The following is a 21,236-nucleotide window of genomic DNA, read 5'->3' as shown; positions in this document are numbered from 1 at the left end:
GCTACCAAGGAAACAGGATAATATGCTGCATTTTAACCCAAGTGTGCATTTATTGCAGGCAACCAAATGCAACAGGGAAAATTCTTGTAAAATAGAATTTGAATGAGGAGTCCTATTGAAAAAAGTGCCAGATTCAGTGGCTGGGACAAGAAGTAATTTGCAGCCTTATTCCAGCTCTTATTTCCATGTGGATGAATGCTCAAACTTGTAAAGAGTGTACAGGATTCATCGGTTGTCCCACATGGATAGGACAGGACAGCTTTGGTCAAAAGACATTTGCCCTTTTGAGGGACCACTCACCCAGCATCACTCTAATTGAAGTGAATGAGGACCCTCTAAAAAGAAGCTTGATGTTCTTGTTTTAATGCACTCATGTTGTATTCTCATCCTGAAGGAGAGGACTTTCTACAGAGGCTGGGAAGAAACAATCCACAGCCACTGTTCTGCCTGTTTGATGCAGGAGAGTGCTCGGGGACCTGCCTACCCCAGCCCTGCAGCTGCTTGAAAACTGCCAAGTGTCACAAAGCAACTTGAGCAGGCCAGGATCCAACCCTCACCCACGTATGAGACAAACTGATGTAGAAAGTTATCATTTTTCTCTGGCATACATATGATAGTCGTGTTTCCAAACCCTGCAATTTCAAAATTGTTTTAATCTTCATATAATGATAATCATAGTTATTACACTACTCTATGTTATGTCTAGGGGGGAAAAATGAGTGGGAAATTTGTTCTGCATGAAACTACCAGACTGAGGTATACAGCAGACACATGATCTTGTGTCTACATTAATTTAACCACTGACTGCATCTTAAATTTCATATCTGTTCTATCATACTCTTAATTAAGCCCCAAGTAATTTAAAGCTTTGAGGTGGACTACTGTTTTATTTCTAGCTGTGGTGCATGGAAGTGTGATTCATACATGTGAATAAAAATAGATGAGGACAGACCTTCCCCAGTGTAAACTGTTACAGCTCTGGCAACTTGTCTTTTGGAGAGCAAGCCAGCGAAGTGGCATAGATTTTTGTCATGATTTTAGGGCAAGCTGTGTTACTCATATGTGAAAAAGCTACAGGACAATGCAGGAGGGGTTTCAGGGCTGAACCTAGGCTTTTGTGTTGGTCCTCTTTCACAGTTGTTCCTACCTAAAGCCAGATGAATAATGAGGTGAACATGGAGAAATTCTCACAATAAAGTAAGTACATCCTGCTAAAGAAACAAGGTGAGGAGGTCTACTGAAGAAACTAGCACCTCCCTTTAGCAAACTTTACACTTCACATAAAAATAGCCCATGCTCAGATGTGTGGTCAGTGGGGAGCTCTCTGCCAGGGCAGGATCAGCACATTAACCACCTGCCTTTGATATACAGATGCAAAATCCAGCTCTCATGGGCACCCTGTAATGTCATGGCGCCGAGTCCATGGACCGATAAATGTTTTGCTGATCCAGACAACGCTGAACAACTCAGTTTTGAAACAAACAGATCTATTTCTATGTGAAACTCCTTCTATGGCACTGAATATAAACATGATTACAAAAGATTTAAAGTCAGCTTCTAGCTGAAAAATTGCCATGGTATGCCTGTGGTTCATACCGAAGCCTTTCCCTGCACTCCTTGCTGGCAATGGTACGCTTCTGCCTCTTGCTAGATGTCTACGGAGCAAAAACTTTTATCGGTGTGGCTGGGGTGTGATTTGGGCTATGTGTGGGAATACAGACCAGTGTTGGCGAGAACTAATATGTTTCCAAAACCTGCTCTTTCTTTTTAGAAATAGTAGGAAATTAAAGCAGAAGCGAGCTATCAAAGATACCTCAGTTACAGCTGTACTATGTACTGCCCTTCCTGGTTTTAGGAGGAAAAATTCTACTGGTGTTTATCTTTGGCAGGAAATTTATAATCATCTATAAGTTAATTTAAAATGTGTTGTCACATCCAGAATATGTTTTTCTGTTAGAGCCTTCTACACACATCTGTCCTGATACTGCACCTCTCCTCACCTTCACATAGTCTCAGTTTAACTCCTTGGGTTTATTTTTCTTTTTCAACTTCATTGAGTTGAAGTGGGAACAGAAAACACAATTCTGACAGCAAAAAAATTAAAACTATATTTTAACTATCAGAGTATGATGATCATATAAATTAATGTGGCTAAAAATTTTGATAAAATATTGTATTTGAAATTTCTCTTTAATATGGAAAATGTTTGCAGTATTTCTGATAAATCTAAATATGGCATATTATTTATTATTAAATTATTAATAATTTAAATTATTACATAAATCCATTATTAAATAGGGAAATAATTGCTTGGCTTATTTTTTAAAAAGCTGGATTTATTGGTTTTTTTCTATCTGTTCTTCAATGTTTATTTATCTCCATGAATAAGTGACAAACAGGAGGGAAAAATGAAGGAAGAAGGATAAAAAAAAAGGAAAGAAGACTAAGCAGGAATGGGGGGACTTCTACCACTAAAAATTCAGAAGCAAATTTCTAAGGCTTCTTGCATTAAGAAAATGAAAGAAATAAAACATTTATATAAGAGCCTGCAGAACAAAAATTAGTTCAATTTTGTTGTTTTTCTTCATTTTCAGGTTGGCTCTACTACAAAGAAAATGAGAAAACTGTCTTTATTTTCATTAATCTGGTTCCATTCAGCCATGCTATTTATCTACAGCAGAGCCAGTAATGCAAAGGGAAGGCACAATGCCTTTATATTATAATCTCCTCTAAATATGCAAGAGTTTATGAATAAACTATTTATCAGCTTTCTTTGTGACCAGTTCTGAATTTTCTTTAAATTTGCATTATTATTACTTGTGGAGCACCTTCCACTTTGACTCCAGCATATTTGCTTTTGCTTCCGTATGATCAAAGTGTCTTATGCAGATGGACCTTCTTCTGCTCAGCCAAAATCTGTTAGAGTTTGCCAGTTATCCCACAGAAGAAGGGTGGAGTAGAAAAGTATGTGATATTAATGTTATACTACAGATTTTCACAAAGAAATAGAAATTGACTGACATAGCACAGTACCGTAGCCTTGATTAGTTTAAATTAGGAAATTTCTCTATTTAAAATTTTCTTACTTTAAGGTACAATATTAAAATTCTCTCTCTGTGTAGAGAATGTCTCATTTCATTTCTTTCCATTCATCTTGTCTACTACCATGTAAATATGTATTCAAAGTTATTCTTCCTCTCTGACTAGCTTTTGCTGGTATTTCTCACATTCTGTGTGTTTTGTCACTCTTGATTTTTGTTCTTTCCTTCCTCAATCAGGTGTTTGAACAAGAGGCAACAGTGTTCAAGTTTTCTCTGGGGATGTAAAACAGAACAAGATAAAATCAAAAGTTGGGTCATGTCGTGATACATACTTACTGAGACAAAAACATCTCTATCTTTGAAATCTGTATGTTTACGGATATATTTTTAAACTAATGACTCACTGGCTTTGTTGCAGTTTTTAATGGTGCATGAGTAATGCCTGGGAGTCCGTATTTAAATGCGAGGGAAATCTTGACATTTTTAAAGGGAATTCTCCAGTGTTGTTTCTATGGTAACTTTTCTAAAGAGATGATATTTGTTTCAGTTGATTTTAAATTGTGATCAACAGTAGAGTAATGAATATATCGAACATAAAAGAAAAGAAATTACATTTGCTACGAGCCCTTTCAGACCAGTAGGAGACCAAGGGACTGGTGGCACCTGGCTTAAGCCCTTAACTAGGGGCCTAAAGGACCTTCTGTGGTTCATGGACTTGACAGGTTTTTAGAAGCAAGAAAGCAGGGTGAAAGGCACAACAAGCATCTACCAGGGAACAGAGAGAGCGGGGTTACAGCAAAGTAGTCCCCAGTAGTGCCAGGTCAAATGTTTGGGTTAGTGAAACAGAAGACAAGATAATCAATCCCAAGGCTTAACTTAGCTAAAGAAACAAAACTATGAAAAATAGTGAGTTAGAGATAATCATGTAGGAAAATGAAGACCTCAAAGGATGTTATCACACGTTCTTTTCTCAACAGCATCTTCTCCATTTGCTTGGAGAGCTGAACAGCAGAATGTTTCTAGTAATCATAACTCTAAAAACTTTGATACATTTATGTTTTAAACAATGCAATACTTTAAGGCATACTTTTCTTTTTCCTGTGAAGGTCCTAGTGTGCTTTTGTCCTGCAAGCAGGGCTAGGTAGTAGGAAAAGGTGTAAGCTTTGATCGTGGCACTCATTTCCTGGCCTCAGAGGTGCCCGAGGGAAGAGTTACACTTTCATGCACAAAGCGATTGATCCAAGTGCCAAACCTGCAGCCCTTCCCTGGGCATGCTTCAAGTTCACCCTGAGATTCCCACACTGCCTTCAGGAGCTCTGAGGACAGGATCGGTGGGAGGCTGGAAAGACTTCCAGAGGAAGTTTTTCTATAAGTACTGTTTCTCATTAGTTTCCTTAAATTCACAGGGAAATGTAACGCGTAAAACTTAGGAGCAGCTATGTTGGAGAGTATCTAGTTAATTGCAGAAAACTACATTTTATACATAGTTTGAGATGGTGCAAGAACCCCTAAATTTTCCTGAGCTCTGTGTTTGAAAGGGTTGTATCATCAGTATTATTGACAATTTAAAAGTTTATACTGATTTAAGAGAAATCTTTCACATTTATTGGAAAATGTTTTGAACAAATTTATCATATGTAGACTGAGAGACTAAAAGGGGGAGGGAGAGTCAGGAAGGTCTTTTCTTTCAAAAGCCTGAGCAAATCACCAAAAAAAGTAGTAAACAGAAGATCTGTTCAGAAGTTCTGACTTTCCCCCTGCAATTAGCTTTGCATGAGAGGCTTGTCACTGTGCGTCTTATCAAGCTCTTGCGTGACCCCTTAATTCTTTGCCCTTCCAAAACTCTGACAAAGTTATGGGAATCCAGTGATAGGCATGTGGACATAGCTCTCAGTGCCACTTGTAAGACCACTGTTTGAAGGTGAAAGGTCCTGTTTGTATAAATCAGCACACTTGCTTTTCTTCCATTTAAAATATTGAGGCTTCAGTGATAGTTGTTTCAAACACCAAGTGTCTGAGTATAGGTAAAAGCTTACAGCCCATACCTACATTTAGTGTAAATTGACACACATGTGTCTGTAAAGCAGTGTGTCTAAAGTCTTAAATGGACTACTAAAATCTATAGAACATTGTCTTGAAGTTAATTGACAAAATCTATTGAGTGTGTGTGTGCATGCCTCATTACATACAAGACATAGGATAAGTACTTTTTCAACAATCTTTCTGATTTCATATGTAATCTGAAGGCATAAATTTAAGGCATGTATTTTTAAAATGGCTGTGTGATACATTCATTTTAGCATGCTATCACACATTATTATTTATCTAGGTTTTATAGCTTGTGGTTGCATAAACCAGTGTAATCACCTTCCTGCTTCTATAGCCAGAAAAGGCAAAATTTTTCCATGTTCTTGAATGCTTGTATGACTCAGAGAAGAAACGGGACTTTCTGAAAGTTATCTAGCCTCTATCCTCCTTCCTGTAAGTGTCAGGGTCTTCTTTCTCTTATTTTGGTAAGTGTTCATACTTGTAGGAATCTAATTGTATTAAAAATGCCACACACATAGTGCCTATTTGCTTTACTGACCAAGGGTCTGCCTCCACTCCATGGGCATTTTGTCATTTCTTCAGCAGGAGGAGAAAAAGAAGAGGAAAACCCTGGCAAATTGCTTTCTAAAAGAAGGAATTAGGGTGGGAGTGGGGTGGTGTCTTTATTAGATGTAGTGAAAGTATAAGAAGGATTTTACTGGGTGTCTGCCATCTTTGCCAGTTTATCTGTTAGAGCCCAGCTCCAGGACTGGTGATGCTGCTAATGCTGTTCAGACTTCCAGTTTCTATGTTTCTATGTGTCACAACGTAAAGGCAAGACCCTTATCAGGGACCCTAAAGCAATGGTAGCACCATGTTGAAATCTTAAATAATGTGGAGTACTACTGGTGCATGAACTGTAATTGGTTAGTAATTCAGTAATTTAGTGCTCTGTAATTCTGACCTTTGTTAAAATTTTGTGTACCATTTTCAATGCTGTCCTCATTTGTTTTCGTAAGAGGCATCGCCAGTTGTCCACAAAGCCAGTCCTTCTCTGTGGCCAGAAATGGGAGGCTGGTGCAAAAAGAAACTCGATGGGACTACACAAAGCTCATAAGAACTTTGTAAACCACCTGCTTTAGAACTTTAAACTATAAAAACATTTTGTTATTTTAAATTTATAATGCAAACAATTTAAAGCTAATAAAAATGTTCTAACATCAGATTCAGGTAGGCTGGAAGTGCATTTCAATCAATATAATGAAGGACAGTTTTCTAATGTAATCTATGTTTGTCCTGGGGCTACCAGTATTCGAAGATAAGCTAGAAAGAGCAATATTTGTGTCAAAGGCAGAAAAAACACATCTCAATTCCAGATCTCATACAGATTTGCAGCACTGGCTACTACTCTGAAAATACTTTCTCACATGTAAACTGTACTGTTTCTTTTCATCTCAGAAAATGACAATATTAAAATAGCACTTTAACAAAACTAAACTGCTGACGTTACATTAGAGAAAACTGATACCTAACAGTTCTCTGAATTCTTAGCACGTACGGTACTGATGCGTAAAATAAGTCCAGCATTTCAATGATAGCCACATTTTGTTATAACAAGATCACAGTGTAAAATCATGCATTTCTCATAATGTTTTACCATTAAACAGGTTTTGAGTTGGCACTTTTATAGAAGCTTCTTGATCAGGCTTTCATAAAAACAGTATTTAGTCTCATGTTAAAACTTAAATTAACATTTTATCTCTATTCTGTGAATATAAACCTAATCACAATGCAATTAGTTTTAATATTGCACGTATTTTTTGTGAAATATAGATTTACACAAAGCCTGACCCCGAAAACATTTACTATTGTGTTCCAGTTGGTATTCTGATTAGTTCTGTTGATTCATAATGAATTCCTCAGATTGAGGGGAGCAGGATTGGGCCCTAAATTACAAAGAGATTCAAACTGTTCAGAAATGTATAAAGGGCATGTTTCAAAACACCTGCTGTGTCTCCCAAGGTATTTTGAACGTTTTTCTTCAATATTCAGTTTTTCTTTAGCTGCTGCTGCTGCTCAAATATTTGAAGGATAGAATTATTACTGATTTAGGTAGAATGGCACTTTTTTTTGACGCAGCTACTAACAAGACTGCCTCTGTCCTGTGCTTTATCTCAAGAAAGGTTCACCTGCAAATCTAGAACATGTCAGCTTTAATTAAATTGAATATTAAAACACAATTCATCCAGTTGTCTTGTAATACCTTGTCTGTGGATCAGTAAGCATCACAGGCAAGTGGATCAGAAAGATCAAATAGGTTTTTTTGAATTTACCTGTGAAAACGTAATAAAAGAAAATCTTCATTTGTTTAAAAAAAGTCTGTAAAGGCATTCCATCCTATATCACTGATTACCTTTATAAGCAATACATTATCAGAATGCCAATTTTACAGGGCTGTATCAGCCTCCTAGAAGGCTGAGCTGATCTTTTCCGACCGCTGGACCTCATTTCACTAATGGGAACCCCCAAACCTTTCTGCATCTCTTTCCTATTTAAAAGTAAAGAGCCAAAAGGACCGATGTGAACAGAGAACTAATCAATAGAAAAATTTGCATTCAAGTTTGTTTGATTTGATGAAGCATAGAACTATTTTATTTATTGAAACTGTATTAATGTAATTAAAATAAATGGAAAATGCACTCTTTAATTAATATTTTAAGCTGTCTCTGAAGAAATGTATGCAGCTTGAATTTAGTTATCATTTTTAAACCGCAAGACAGATTAATTAGATTCAAATCTTAGCCAGAATGAAATAATTTTCTTAATAAAGCTAAGAGCTCTAGAATTTACTTGGAAGTAGAAAGTGTCTGGTGTTGATCTTCACAGATGAGCTTAAGAAGATAAGATGTACAACTCAGGGAAGTGCAGTGGTTAAAATACTGCTAAATCCATTTTCAAATTATGGTCCTAGGTGTTGGTTTTCTTTATAAGAAAGGTGTGGTGGTTTCAAGACAGGGGGGCTCTGCCTCTTAATACATGTATTCCTAAAGTTAAAGTAATTTGCAAAAACTTGGATAGGAAGTTAATATTTGGAAAATAGTTTTTGTTCATAGGAGTGAAGGAAATTCAACTTTGATCTTAAGATCCTCGCAGACGGAAAATCTGTGGAAAATCCTCTGCAACATACTTAGATTTGTATTTAAGGAGCGGGGCTCCAGAGGATGTGAGATAAAACTTTTAAACAAAACCAACAAATGAGATTAAATGGTGGTTTAGCTTTATCATACATCCTTTAAAAGAATGAAAATCTATTTCATGCTATACATCGTGCACACAGTTGCAGAAAGAAGTGACTAAATCTAAAATTGCAGACAGAGCTGTAGTCAGAAATCAAGGCAAAAAAGTCAGTGTGGTTTTCAGCACCCAGTTATGAGGACAGATTTTTAGGGAGTCCTGACAAACATTGCTGGTTCTCAGACAAGAGTTTTGTTCTGTGCAAAATGGAAATATGTTTCAGCATCATTCTCATTGAAATGGCAAGATTCAGAATATTTTGCATTTAGGCATAGTTCAAATAGAGCTCTTGAATTTGGATGAATGTTAATGCAAATTTTGGAAATACTGGTATTTTAAATGCACTACAACCAGAGAAACTGCCTCAAAGTAATTTTTACTTTTGATTTCAATTGGTATCCAAGAAAAAGACATGAAACACTCTAGCAATTCTATAGCAAAATGCTGCTAGTATCAGGGATGTTTTGTTTTTCCATTCACAAATGCATTGAATCCTATGAGAAAATGTATTTAGATCACCTAAATGTAAGTTATTCAATTGAAAATGAGATTCTATCAAGTACCAGTAAAGCTATTCACTAGTAATGGCTGAGAGTAACAGTGCTATGAAAATTTTGTTCAGAAGGTTTTGAAGTTTTAAATTCGTAAACTATTGGAAATTATTTCTTCCATCTGGCAGCACATCCTATGTTTTTAATGAATAGCACATTAAATAATCTATGTTTAAATAATTTTTCCCTGTGACGTAACCCTCACAGATATTCGCCATGCCTGCAAAGGTTGTGTTTAGCACGTGATAGAAGTAGTGAAAATTACATAAAAATTTTAAAGTATTTTAAATTTCACTACAAATGTCTCAAAATTTCACCGTTAAAAAAAAAATAATGTATTTTAAATTGTATTCTGCTGTGTCTTGACACCTGGACAGTCATTTGCATGTTTAGCACCTGACAGTTCTGAAAAGGTGCAGTATTTGCCCAGGAAATGATGATTAATTTATTTGTAAATAAGAAATACAAACTACAAAGCTAATGGAAGTATTTATCAGTTTCAGACAGTTCATTAGAAGGATCAATATGCAAACACACGTGTCCTTTTAATGAAATCTCTTGGCGGGTTCATTTATCTTTCAACTTAAGTAATACAGGTTAGTGAGCAAATTATGTATGCTATCGCTCTTACCGGAGCAGGATGATATTAGACGGAAAAGAGTGCTATCAGGCTGACAGACTGACAAAGTAATAAGTTCATACCGTGCGCTAAAAATGTAGCTGATTAAATGTTTGGAGAAGCCAAGTTTGTGTTAATCTGTGGGAACGTGAAGGATTTTCCATGAGCAGCAGCCAGGTAGGAGCACGAGGGGTACCTCTTCCCCCTGGAAACCTTGCCAAAACTGGTGTTGGTGTGAACAGCATCTTCCTCAGGGTGACACGGGAGGGGGCAGCGCGGGTGGGGGTGCAGGGGAGCCGGGGGCACAGCCACGGCAGAACGACCCTGCACGGAGGGTGCCGGTGGCACTTTTGGTGCTGTCCTGCAGGTTTAAGTGCAGCGTGGCGCTGGGGCGGGGGAGGAGGGACGCTGGGGGGACACAGGCTGCCCTTGCCCTTCCTTGGCTTCCCGGGCAGGCCCCTGTGCTTGCCAAAGCGCCGGCTGCGGGGGGTGGGGGGGGTGCTGCCGGGGAGCGGGGACCTGCGTGGGGTGGCAGCGGGGCAGCCTCGGGGAGCCCGCCCGCGCCCACCGCGAAGGCGAAGCCCGTCGGGGCCGGCCAGGCTGCAGCGGGCCGAGCCCCCGACGGCTGCCGGCGCGACAGGAGCGGCCCGACCCACCCCATCCCACCCCATCCCGCCGTATGCCACCCCACCCCCGCACGCCGCCCCCCTCCGCACCGTCCCGCCGCGGGTGGGGGGGTCCCCTCGGGGCGGGCGGCGCGGGGGGAGCCGCTCCCCCGCCCGGATTTGCGGCTCTCTCGGCTCAGGAGGGTTTTGCCCCGCGTCCGCGCAGGGACTGCCGCCGCCCGAGCCGGGGGAGTCTGGGGCACAGCGGCGGCGGGGGGGCGGCATGGCTGGGGGCTGCGGAGGGAAAGGGGAAGCGGGGTGCGCCCCCCCGGACGGAGGAGGGCCGGCCACCCCAGCCGTAGTGGCAACGGGAAACAATGGGAAGAGAGAAGCGGGAGGGCGCTTCATCGGGGAGGGGGTCCGAAGGAGCCCCCCAAGGCCCTGTCGCCTGCAACCGGTAGTCCCTCCCACCCCCCACCCCCATTCCCGCTAGCTCTGGTCCCGCTCCCGCAGCCGGGGCACCCGTAGGCAGACGCTTCGGGGGTGCCTCCGCTGCGTGTTTGCCGGCGGCATGCTGCAGGCTGCGGGGACGGGGAAGGCTGCGGGGTCCCTCTGGGTTGGAAGAGTCAGTGCTGCCCCGGGCACCTGCGCGGAAAAGCGGCTCTAACGGGGAGCGCGGGGCGGGCAGCGCCGGGCACAGCACGGCGCCGCTCGGCCCCAGCGGCCCCGCACCCGCTCTCGGCAGCCCCCGCCGTGATTTATTTAACCGGGCTCCGCCACTGTCCTATGGCTGGTGGCAGCATGCTGCTTCTGCCTAATTTCGTGTGTTATTTGGAGAATGAGGACGGAAGGGGGAAAAGTTTGTACCTCCGTTGCTGGGCACTGTGTGTGGGGTTTTTTTTTAACAGAGGAAAGTCTTTTCAGGAAGAAACGTTGTGGACTTCTTTGCTGTATTGTCATGTAAATTATCTTAGGCTCTCCTTGTTTGATTTTATTTTTGGCTTGCCGTCATTGTTCCACCCTTCGCTTCCATCTTGCAAGAGTGGCACAAAAAAAAAAAAAGGGGGGGGGGGAGTAAAAGCAAAAAGATGGGGGGGCGGCGTAAAAAAAAGATCAACAACAACAACAACAAAAAAAAAAACCAACAACCAACCCCACACACACGCATCCACAACAGAAACCCCAAACAGCTTCTGCAAATGAGTGACACAGCCCGTGTCCATTCACCGCCTCACTCCGGCGAAGGGTTTCTGAACAGCCCAGACCTCCTTAGCCAATTGCTGCCAGCAACATGTGGAGGGGAGGCATCGCTATAGCAACCGGTGGATGGGCCATGTGCGGCAGCCGGCAGGGGCTGCGAGCGGCCCGATATAAGGAGGGCAGCGCCGGGGCGCGCCAGCATCGTCCGCCCGCGCCCCGCGGGGCCGCCCGGGCCGCCCGGACCCGCTTCTCCCCCCGCCGCGCCGGGAGCGGCTGCGGGCTGCCGGGAGCGCCTGTGCCTGCCGCCGCCTTTGTCTCCGCTGAGGAGGGGAGGGGTGGGCGGGGGGGGGAAGTTTTGGCCCCGGAGGAGGATTGGTAGAGCCCGCCGAGGTGCGCGGAGCCCTCCCGGCAAGGAGCCCGTCCCGGCACGCCGGCTGCAGCGCCATGGCAGCAGGTAAATGCGGCGGGGGGGAGGGGGGGGCAGCGCCGTCTGTCGAGGCGGCCTGGCCAAGGCTTGCGTGGAGCCGGGTGCGCGGCGGGCGGCGGAGCGTCGGGCGGGACGCGGGGCAGCTGCAGCCACCGCCCGCCCCGTCGGTCGAGGCCGGGGTCTCCGCGGAGGGAGGGCCGCTTCGCCTCCCCCCGGCCCCGCGGTTCCCGAAGCCCCGGGCGCCCCCGGCCCGGCGGTGCCCCGGGGGTGCCCCTGGGGCCGGAGCCGTCGAACATGCGGCGGGCGGGCGGGCGGGGACAGCGGGCCCGGCGGGGTGAGGACGCACTTTCGCCGCTCCCCTCGGGCCGCTGCCGGGTCGGGGCCCCGAGGCCGGGCCCCCCCCGCGGCGGGTTGCGCGGAGGCGGCCGGCGGAGCCCCAGCCCCGGGCGGCGGCGGCGGCGGCCTCGGAGCGGGACACGTCCTGGTTCCCTGCGAGACGGGGCGGCTGCTCCGCTGACGGGGCCTCCGGCTGTGCCAGCGCGTTACCGAGAGGCGGATCGCTTGCTGGCACTCGGTTTGAAGGGCGCTTTATCTAATCCCTAAATTATGTGCCTTCAGCATCAGCATTAGCTCAGCGCTGGCACTACGGCTTGTGTTTGTCTTGCTTGCTGAAGATACTTGATTAAGCTCGGCTATCGCTGACCGTCCTCTTGGCTCGGGCTCTGACACTGTGGGACTTGGACCTGCCGAGTCCCTCTGTTCATCTGGTTCACTCTGGTTCACAAAGCCTGGGCTGAGGAGGAAACCTGCTTCCCGGTGCTCCCATCCTGCTGCTTTCCCCTAATTGCTCCTGAGTCCTTAGAGCTGGGAACTGAAGTTTCCTCACTGCAGTGCCTCCGCACCCTCTTCTTCTTGCTGCCACCCCAGAGGCGTGCTGCGGGCTCCGGGCAGGACAGGCCGCACTCTTCCAGCTCCGACTCGCCTGCCTCCTCCACAGGCATGGATGTGGCTGTCCGTGCTCCTGAGTTGTGCCTTATCCCTACAATGCCTCAGTGATGCTGTAGGCTCTTGGGCTGTATTCTTCAACTAAGCGCTGACTTAAAAAAATACCCAGATCCTCAGGAAAATCTTGAAGCTCTTTAAATTTCCTCTTTCACAACCTGACTCCTTCCACACCACAAACTTCTTTGGGGTTCTTGGACATTTTGCCATTTCAGCATCACCTTGTAGTGGGATTCAGACAAACAGGTATAATTTCTTGTAACTCTAACCAGAAACTTCACTTCTGTTTGCCTTTAGGAAGCCAGCAGAAAATATCTACCATTTATCAAGGGATCTTTGAACTCGCTGAATTCTTGATTGTATTCAGTCATTGTTCGTGGTATTAATCCTACTAAAAGGTATAGAGACGCTCCAGAGTGCTTTGTGGTGTTGAAGGTTGCGGAAAGATCATTGTACCCCTACAGATGAATAGATCTGTGGCTCTTGCAGTGACCTTTCTCAGTGATTTGAATAAGCTGCAGTTCCCAGAAATCCATCTGCCTTTTGTGTTTGTCGATTTGTCTAATCTTTCCAACCCCTAAAAGAAGCAAAAAGTACCTTCCCATCCGATTTCATCCTCCTGAGTAAAAGCATTACATTGACCTCATTTCAGGTGATGAACTGACATCTGCTGAAAGTGATCCTGGCATCAGGCGAGCTTTCCCGGGGAGGAGGGGGGGAGTCAAGAGGGAGGCAGAGAAAAATCTCATACTAACTCTAAAGATAGTACTTTAAAACGCCAACAAGTAGCCCGGACCATACCCTTTGGGAGTGCAGCGCCGAACGCAAGGAACATTATATGAACTGAAGGTGAACATGCCCAGGCCCTGCTGCCCCAGTCTAACCTGACTGGGAGCACAAAGTAGGGGAGGAGAAGCAGGAACCAAAACCAAAGGAGATGCTGTTTTCTCTTCTGTTTGCTTTCGTATTTTACTAAAGGAAAAAATCTTATCTGTAGGTTTCCTGGGGACAGATTAGGGTAGCCAGGCTCCTCCTGATGTGAAGTGTTCCTCTGGTTTTCAATGGTCTATCAAAACTTAACCAGCATAGTGTATCTCAACCTATGTTTCAGATAAACTTACAGAGCAAAATCACTGGAAGTGAATTTAAGTTTAGATTATTTACGCAGGCAGACATACACAGATGTATATATGAATACATATTATATATCTATATATATCTCCATACACACCCACACACATCCCTTTCTTCATGCTTTCTATATTAAGGAAATAATACACATATGTTTTATGGTTTGTTTTAATGTCAGTGGCTGTGATTATTAGCATAGGATCCTCTTAAAAAAAAAAAAGCTAATGAACTAAAACTTATTTTAGTGAAGTTTATTTTTAAGAATAATTATTTTCTTGTAGAATTCTTTTCTTCTGCCTAGGCACTTTTTTCCCTCCTTGAATGGCAGATTTGCAAGTACAATTTCATCTGCACAGAGGAACAATAGCTTTCAGTTGCACAAAGGATTTCTCCCACCCTGAATCCAAACCACAATGCCTCTTGCTCTGATAATAGCTTCTGAAAAGATTTTGTAATGCACAGAATTAATACATGATTATTTCCGCCTCACTTCTCTCATTTATTAGATTCTATAGTGAATTCCAAATTAAAAATAGCACCTCTTGAGTTTTTTAACATTCTAATATTTTGAAACAAATCATATTCTGGAGTTCCTCTTTTTGCCCATGTTTACTAAGAAATCTGCAGTTTTTTATTATTGCTCAGAAACAAAACTGTAATATAAATGTAAAAACCAAGACGTGCAAAAATTGCAAAAAATTATGATGTCTTGTTTTAAAATGAATTGTAGTGTTTTTTCCTTTGCAAACTGGAAGAGAGGTTGGGTGCAGTAACTGGCAAACTGAGTTTTAAATCCAGGAATATCTTTTTACATTTACAAAGCAAAACAAAACCTCAACTTCAGTTAGAGTTTTGTTTCAGCAAGGACCAGAATCAGGCCCTGGGTCCTAAAGGAAATAATAAAGTGTAATTCTACTGAAGCATCTGGAAGGTGAGCTTTTACATGACTGCATGGGGAGCTCCTCTCTGCTCTTACAAAGACTTTCTCCCACACTTGCAGCATAGGTGTGAGAACTTATTTACATGAAAGCATACATTAAATATTTACTGACATTTGCCTGGAATTCGTTTGAAATGTCGGCTGTTCTGCTGCATCATGGGATGACACCGCGGAACGGGACGCTGCTCTGATTAGAACAGTGATTTGTGACTCCAGCGTTATGGCTGCTCTAGTTACTGACTCACTTTTGGGTGTATGTAAAATGTGTTCTGTCGAGGGACCAGGAAAGCCTACATGAGATCAGATCCGAAGCATTTTTTCCTCCCTCTTCAAAAAAACAAACCACCCCATCCCCCCCCAGAAGCGATGCACTTCAAGCAAACACTGTGGAGTGTTAAGTGGTAGGTGTAACGTTCTTCTGAGACAGGGTAAATCTTTGCCTTCTAGTATTTAAATGCAGGCCAGGCCATTTCGAAGCAAGTAAAGACTGGCTGAGCATCTCCAGAGCCGTCGTATTTAGAGTCACATCCTAAGCCATCCGTTCAGGCATTAGTTGTTTCTCCTTCACTGGGGTTCTGTGACACTACACAATTTTCCAAGGAGAAAATCACTCGGAGGAACGTCAGTATATTCTGTTCTATAAAGTTTAGAAAATGCATAGTTATATGTAGCTGAGTTTAATGTTTAATTACGTGTAATTTATGTGGTCTATTTATTTGTGAAGCTGGGGGGTAGGGGGGGTGTGCAGGGAAGAGGTGATTTGTTTTTCTTATTATGCAACAGCCATTGTTCCCCTTCCACCCCGGCCCCCACACCCGGCAGCCCCAGCCAGCACAGGGAGAGGTGCTCTGCTTTAAAAGACATCCGACTGTAAATGTCAAATTCATAAATATTTAAACATTTTTCTTTCAATTTCAAGTCAAGTCTGACAGGACGCCTCTAATTAACCCTGGGCTCGGTTTCAGGCTGGGGCCTTACTGCGGGGAGGAATGAGAGGTTTAGGTGAAGTGGGGAAAGCTGTGCTGCTGCTGGAGGGAGCGGGGGAGGGGGGGGAGCTGGTAATTATCTCGTCAGGTTAATTTTTACCCGTTTGTAATGTGGTGTTTGGTCAGACATGAAGCAGGAGGAAAGGGCAGCCGGTGTCTCCAGCTGACCTGGGGGCAGTGGGGCTGTTTCCTGACCGCCCCCCGACAAGAGACGCCCGGGGCTGCTGGGCCCCGCTGCCCTCCGCGGCACCGGGGGTGCCCAGCCCGCTGCGCCACGCGGGGCCGGGGCTTCGCCGTCGTCTTTGCTCGGTGCTTTACGCGGGGCGGTGCAGCCGGGCAGCAGTCACCGGTGCTGCCCGGGGCGGCCCGCAGCACCGGGTGTCCCCGGAGGCTGGGAGGGGAGAGGGGAACCCCGCGGGCCCCGACGGCAGCGGCTCCGGTGGTGCTTCCCGCGACGTGGGAGCGAGGGAGAGCGGGGAGAGGGCCCGGCGGCCCCGCGGCAGAGCCCCTCTCCCTTCCCCGGCAGCCGCTCCGACGTGGCGGGCACCGCCGGGCGGGCCGCGCAGGCGGAGGGCGGCGGGCAGCAGCCGTGCCCCTCCGGCCCTTCCCGCCCGCGGCGGGGCCGGGGCCGGTTTGCTGCAAGCCTCGCCTGCCTGCAGCCCATCCCTAGGGACCCGGCTACACGGGCTCCCCGCCGAGGGTGCTTACCGAGGTGTAACCGAGGCAGAGCACCCCACGGGGGGGGGAGGGGGGTGGGATCCGACCCGTCCCCGTGTATCACCGTCGCGGGGGACATGCAGGGTGTCTCGGCGAGTGCTTTTGTTAAGGGCAGCCAGCTCTGGGGATGGCAGCCCCGGCTTTGTGGGGACAACTGCCTGGCAAAGTTGGAAGCGACATCGACAGTCACTGTAACTACAAGGGGAGAAAGGCCAGCGCGCCTTCTCTCCCCTGTGTTTGCTCGGGGCATTTGACAGCACTTGGCTCCCATCGTTTTCCTGGTTTCTCTCGTGTAGCCCTTTCCCGGCGTGCTTGTGCGGCTCTCACACGGCAGCCGGAGAAGGAAAATGGTTTAGAGCCGTGGTTGCGAAAGCAAGGAACCGAGCGACTCGGGAGCGGTGCCCGAAACTGCCCGCCCACCTCTCCCTTCCCGGCGGCGGTGCCACTGCCCGCACGCGCGGTCCGAGCCTGGGACCGCGGCGGCCCGAGCCTGGGACCGCGGCGGCCCAGGGGGGTCCGGAGGGGAGGGGGCGCTTGTCCCTACCTCGCCGATGCGAGGCCGAATACCGCGGCGAGGCGGATTAACGTCCCGGGGCGCAGCACTCGGGGCTGGGGGCGGGGGGGGGGGGGGGGGGGGGGGGGGGAGGGGAGAGGGTCGGCACTTTCGCGGGAGCTGCCTATTTAGATGCAGATTGCGACCTCTGGCCCGGGGGGACGGCGGCCTTTCACGGAGATGCTAATGCGGAGCGCAGCGGCCCTTCACCCCCCCGCCCCGGGCCCCCGGGACCGCGGGAGCGGGGCGCAGGCGGCGGCTGCCGTCGGTGCTGCCCCTCCCGGGTTCCCTTCGCAAGCCCCCCCCCTTCCCCCGCCCGGGGCGGGCCGAGGCCGCGCTCCCCCCGGCGCGCCTGGGGCAGGTGCCCGGGTAGGGCTAGGGCTGGGGCGGGGGGGCGGCCCCGGAGCCCCCCGGCGCCGGGGCGGGGGGGGATGCAGCCCCGTCCTCCTGGTGGCTGTTGGGATTTGGAGGAGGGGCCGGCCGCCGCCGAGGGGAGGGGAGGGGAGGGGAGGGGAGGGGAGGCGGCGGTCCGGCGGTGGCTGCGCGGGCGCGGAGGCGGGCGCACATGCCTGGCCCCGGCGCCCGCCCCCCGCCACCCGGGGTTTACAAACCCGGCCGCCCTCCTCCGCGCGGCGCATCCAGGCACGAAAATCCGGGAGTCTTATTGAACCTGCGTTTCCATTAACTCAGCCTCAGCCCCGGCTAATCCGCAGCACTGAAGGCAAGGAGGCTAATTAATGACAAGCATTTACAGTCAAGACCAGCGATAATTGCTTTGGTGGCCTTTATGATTACAAGATAAAAATGGACCGGGTCTGACATAAGAGCCACTGTGTACACTGCAAGACAGGAGGAAATTAAGAGCTGGCTAGCTGAATGCGGAGCAGAAAATTACTAATAGAGGAGAGATAATGAATAGGCCGGCTAGGCATTCATGGGGAAAAATCCATTTTGTTACCACGCGAAATTAGGTGGTGGAAAGGAGTTTGCTAATTGTTCTCATCTTGTAGCAACCAGGACTGAGGCAGGGGCGTGCTTTTCAATTCATTTCCCTGGTAATTGTGAAAGGGGGAATGCAGGCCAAATGAGTCTTGCTGCAATTTGCGCGCCTGGTCTTTTCATTTTCATGTTGCGTTTTTAATTGTTGCTAATATAGCTTATAATGAAGCTAATGAGGGGAAATTATTGTACAACTTTTTAGCACATGGAGACAAGTGAAATGCACTAGAAGGATTCTCTCCTATTGCTGCAAAAATAATAGTAATCTGGAGGAGTTTGGAACTATCGGGCTGCTTTTTATCCTTTTACTTCTACAACAGACAAAAGGAAGGACCGCCACCTACTACTACTACTTCTTCTCCTCCTCTTGGTCGTTCCGTGTTTTATTTTTCACTCCAAGGAAAAAAAAAAAACAAACCACGCTCGGATTTTCCCTTGCTGGCCCTGGACGCGCTGCTGCGGGGGGGCGCGGAGCTGCGGGACGCGCCGCGGTGCTTGCGCGCAGTCAGCGCGCCCGCCTCCGCCTCTCGGTAGTTAAATGCCACCGCCGGGAGGGGAGGGGACGGGACGGAGGGGGACATGCCAGCAGCGCTGTCCCTGCCCCTTCGTTTGCCTTCAGCCTTGGCTGAAAGTTAGCGCTGCCGGGTGTTTTCCTCGACGGGGTGCCCCCCCCCCCCCCCTTTTCCGCGCAGCTCCGCGACCGCGCAACTCAGGCGCTGCCTCTCTCTCCTCCCCTGCAGAAAAGCAACGTCCCGCCGCTCCCGCAGCGCGGGGAAGAGGCAGAGTCCGCCAAATTCCTCCTCCTCACCCTCCTCTCCCTCGCCTGCATCGCCGGCGTCCTGGCGGCATCGGGGGTCGCCTACTGCCTCCGCCACCGTGCCCACCACCGCCTGAAGGAGAAGCTCTCGGCCCTGGGGGGCGACGCCGGCTCCGACGCCCCCGCCGCTTACCAGGTAAGGAGCGATCGTGCCTCTGCCGGGAGCCCGTACCCCCGAGGGGACCCTGCCCGTGCTGGGAGCCGGGGGGGGCGGGTTGTCCCCGCCGCTGCCACCCCCCGCTCGATTCATATTCCCGCGGATTCACTGGACCGGCTTTTTACTGCTGGGTGTTAATCTTGGCTATTCTGGTAGTTGCTGTAAATTCGTGCCTAATTAGAAACATTAAAAAAAAAAAAAAAAAGCCTTTGCCATTGAAATTCTCTGAAAAATAACATTAATATCCATAATCTGTCACCCTTGCCACTATTAATAATGAAAAATCTTTAACATTTATGAGGAATGGATTGCACGGTTATCTGAAGATGTCTCTCTTTTTGAGTAATCGACTTCTTCGGGGTCTGATATGAAAAGAGCCTTTGACCCGATCTGTTGCCACCTTCTGCCATTATTCAGATAAAATGAAATCTAATGCTGATAGATGGGGAGGTAAACCAGGGCTGGTTCTGGGAGAACAATGGTAGCAGATGTGTACCCAGCGATACGGGAGGACTACGCTCAGATTTCCTGAAATAAATCAGAAACCTCGGGCTTTCTCTTTCAGTTTCTGAAGTGTTGGGTGGAGAGACACTCTGCATCTTCCTGAAGTTTGTTTTAGATCGTGGCACTTATTTCTTGGTGTGTTGGCGGTGCGGTATGCATGTGTTATGGTCATATACCACACAGCCCTGGTCTGCTATCCCAAAATATTTGGAGTGTGACCAGGAAAAAGAATTCGAGAATATGTAAACATGGTTGCTGTAGTATCCGGTTCTGCTGTGCGCCCATAGGGTCTCCCTAATGGCACTCTTCGGTCAGGTTTTATTTTACCTTCTTGTTCTGCTGAGGATCAGACATTATGGCCTTTCTGTATTGTGGCGCTGAGACAGAGTCAAATTGGCAGCTGGAAGTCATGCAGGAATAAACTCAGATTTCCTCACAAAGTTTGGGTCTGTCTGTACCTCTTACGTGTTAAAGATGTAATGTATTAAGTATGTCTCCACAGGCAGGGTCCAGGGAGATTTGAGTAGAGAATGATAAATACGAATCTTTCTGTAACGGTTAGTATGTTCAGGGATGGTTTTGGTTTTCAGCTTAAATGGAATGTTTACTTAAAAAAATTACTTTACATCCTTAAATTTAATTACTACCAAAGTAAGAGAGTTGAGAGCAAGAGCATTTCCAGTGCAAGAAAGGAGTGTCCTCCAGGGCAAAGTGTGAACAAAACAGCAGTTTGTCAGATCAGTTTTGCTGGCCAAAGAGACTGTGGCCGTAAATATTTTTGTTTGGTTTTAATAGGGAACTTGCTGTTGGCTTGTTTAAACCACAGAAGTGATAGGTAGCCTTCCTCTTCCGTTAAACGTGCATAGAAGAATTCTTAATTTAAAAAAATAGAAGCCCTTCAGGTTCCAAAATCACACTTGAAACTGAATTTGTGATAATTAACAGGACAATCTTCCTACTGACAGCTCTAATTAATAGTATCTGTAATTAAAATCATGCCCTTCCAGCAGGAAAATTGTTTGAATTTCTTGGAGTGACCTTTTTTGCCGTTTCTCCTGGGAGTATAGTGGTTGATATTGATTTTATAATGAGCTCTGGTTTGTTTAATAAGAATCTGTAATCCAGGCACTAAATGAAATGTATGCTTCATTTCTTCGTCCCAGATTTATATATATTTCAAAATCTTCTTAGTTAGATCCCAGAGTGACATTTTCTGTTTAAAAACAATGACGCTTCGAGGATGCTGCGCAGTTTTGCAATAGCAAGACTGTATTTGTATTCTTTGTTCCTGACCTTTGGGCCCAGTCCTAACCACCTGACTTCTTAAACATTTCCATTGGTTTTTCAGGGGAACTGTAGTCATGAGTGGGAGGAAAAATTTTTTTCCTTAAATACAAAGGTTTCTAAGGGCTTGGCTCTCCTCCCGTGGAAGTAAATGGGAATTTTGCCATTTGTTTCAATGGCAGCAGTAGGAGGCCCCAGTATAGGCAGACAAAATACTCAGGCAGTTTTGATGCTGCTAAGTAACGTTTTACTGAAATGAATCACTGAGCCTGGTTCTGTATATAATAAACTATTCATGTGGATTTGAAGAGAAATAGGATTGAGCCCTATTCCTATCATCAAAATCGCCTTATGTTGAGCTGTGTTAAATGTAATGGATAT

General features: G+C 46.6%; 1 protein-coding gene across 1 annotated transcript in view; it reads left to right on the top strand.

Moving 5' to 3' along the window:
• PTPRN2 (protein tyrosine phosphatase receptor type N2) overlaps window positions 1-21,236 on the top strand; it is a 663,576-nt gene that overhangs the window by 536,778 nt on the left and 105,562 nt on the right. The window contains exon 13 of the mRNA XM_055709440.1: window positions 18,834-19,046. Coding sequence (XP_055565415.1) covers window positions 18,834-19,046 — 213 coding nt within the window. The remainder of the gene's footprint in view (window positions 1-18,833; window positions 19,047-21,236) is intronic.

Source organism: Falco cherrug, chromosome 4 (assembly GCF_023634085.1).
Source record: "Falco cherrug isolate bFalChe1 chromosome 4, bFalChe1.pri, whole genome shotgun sequence".
NCBI lineage: Eukaryota > Metazoa > Chordata > Aves > Falconiformes > Falconidae > Falco > Falco cherrug.
Note: the sequence above shows the minus strand (reverse complement) of the source record. Positions and strands in the feature narration are given on the sequence as shown.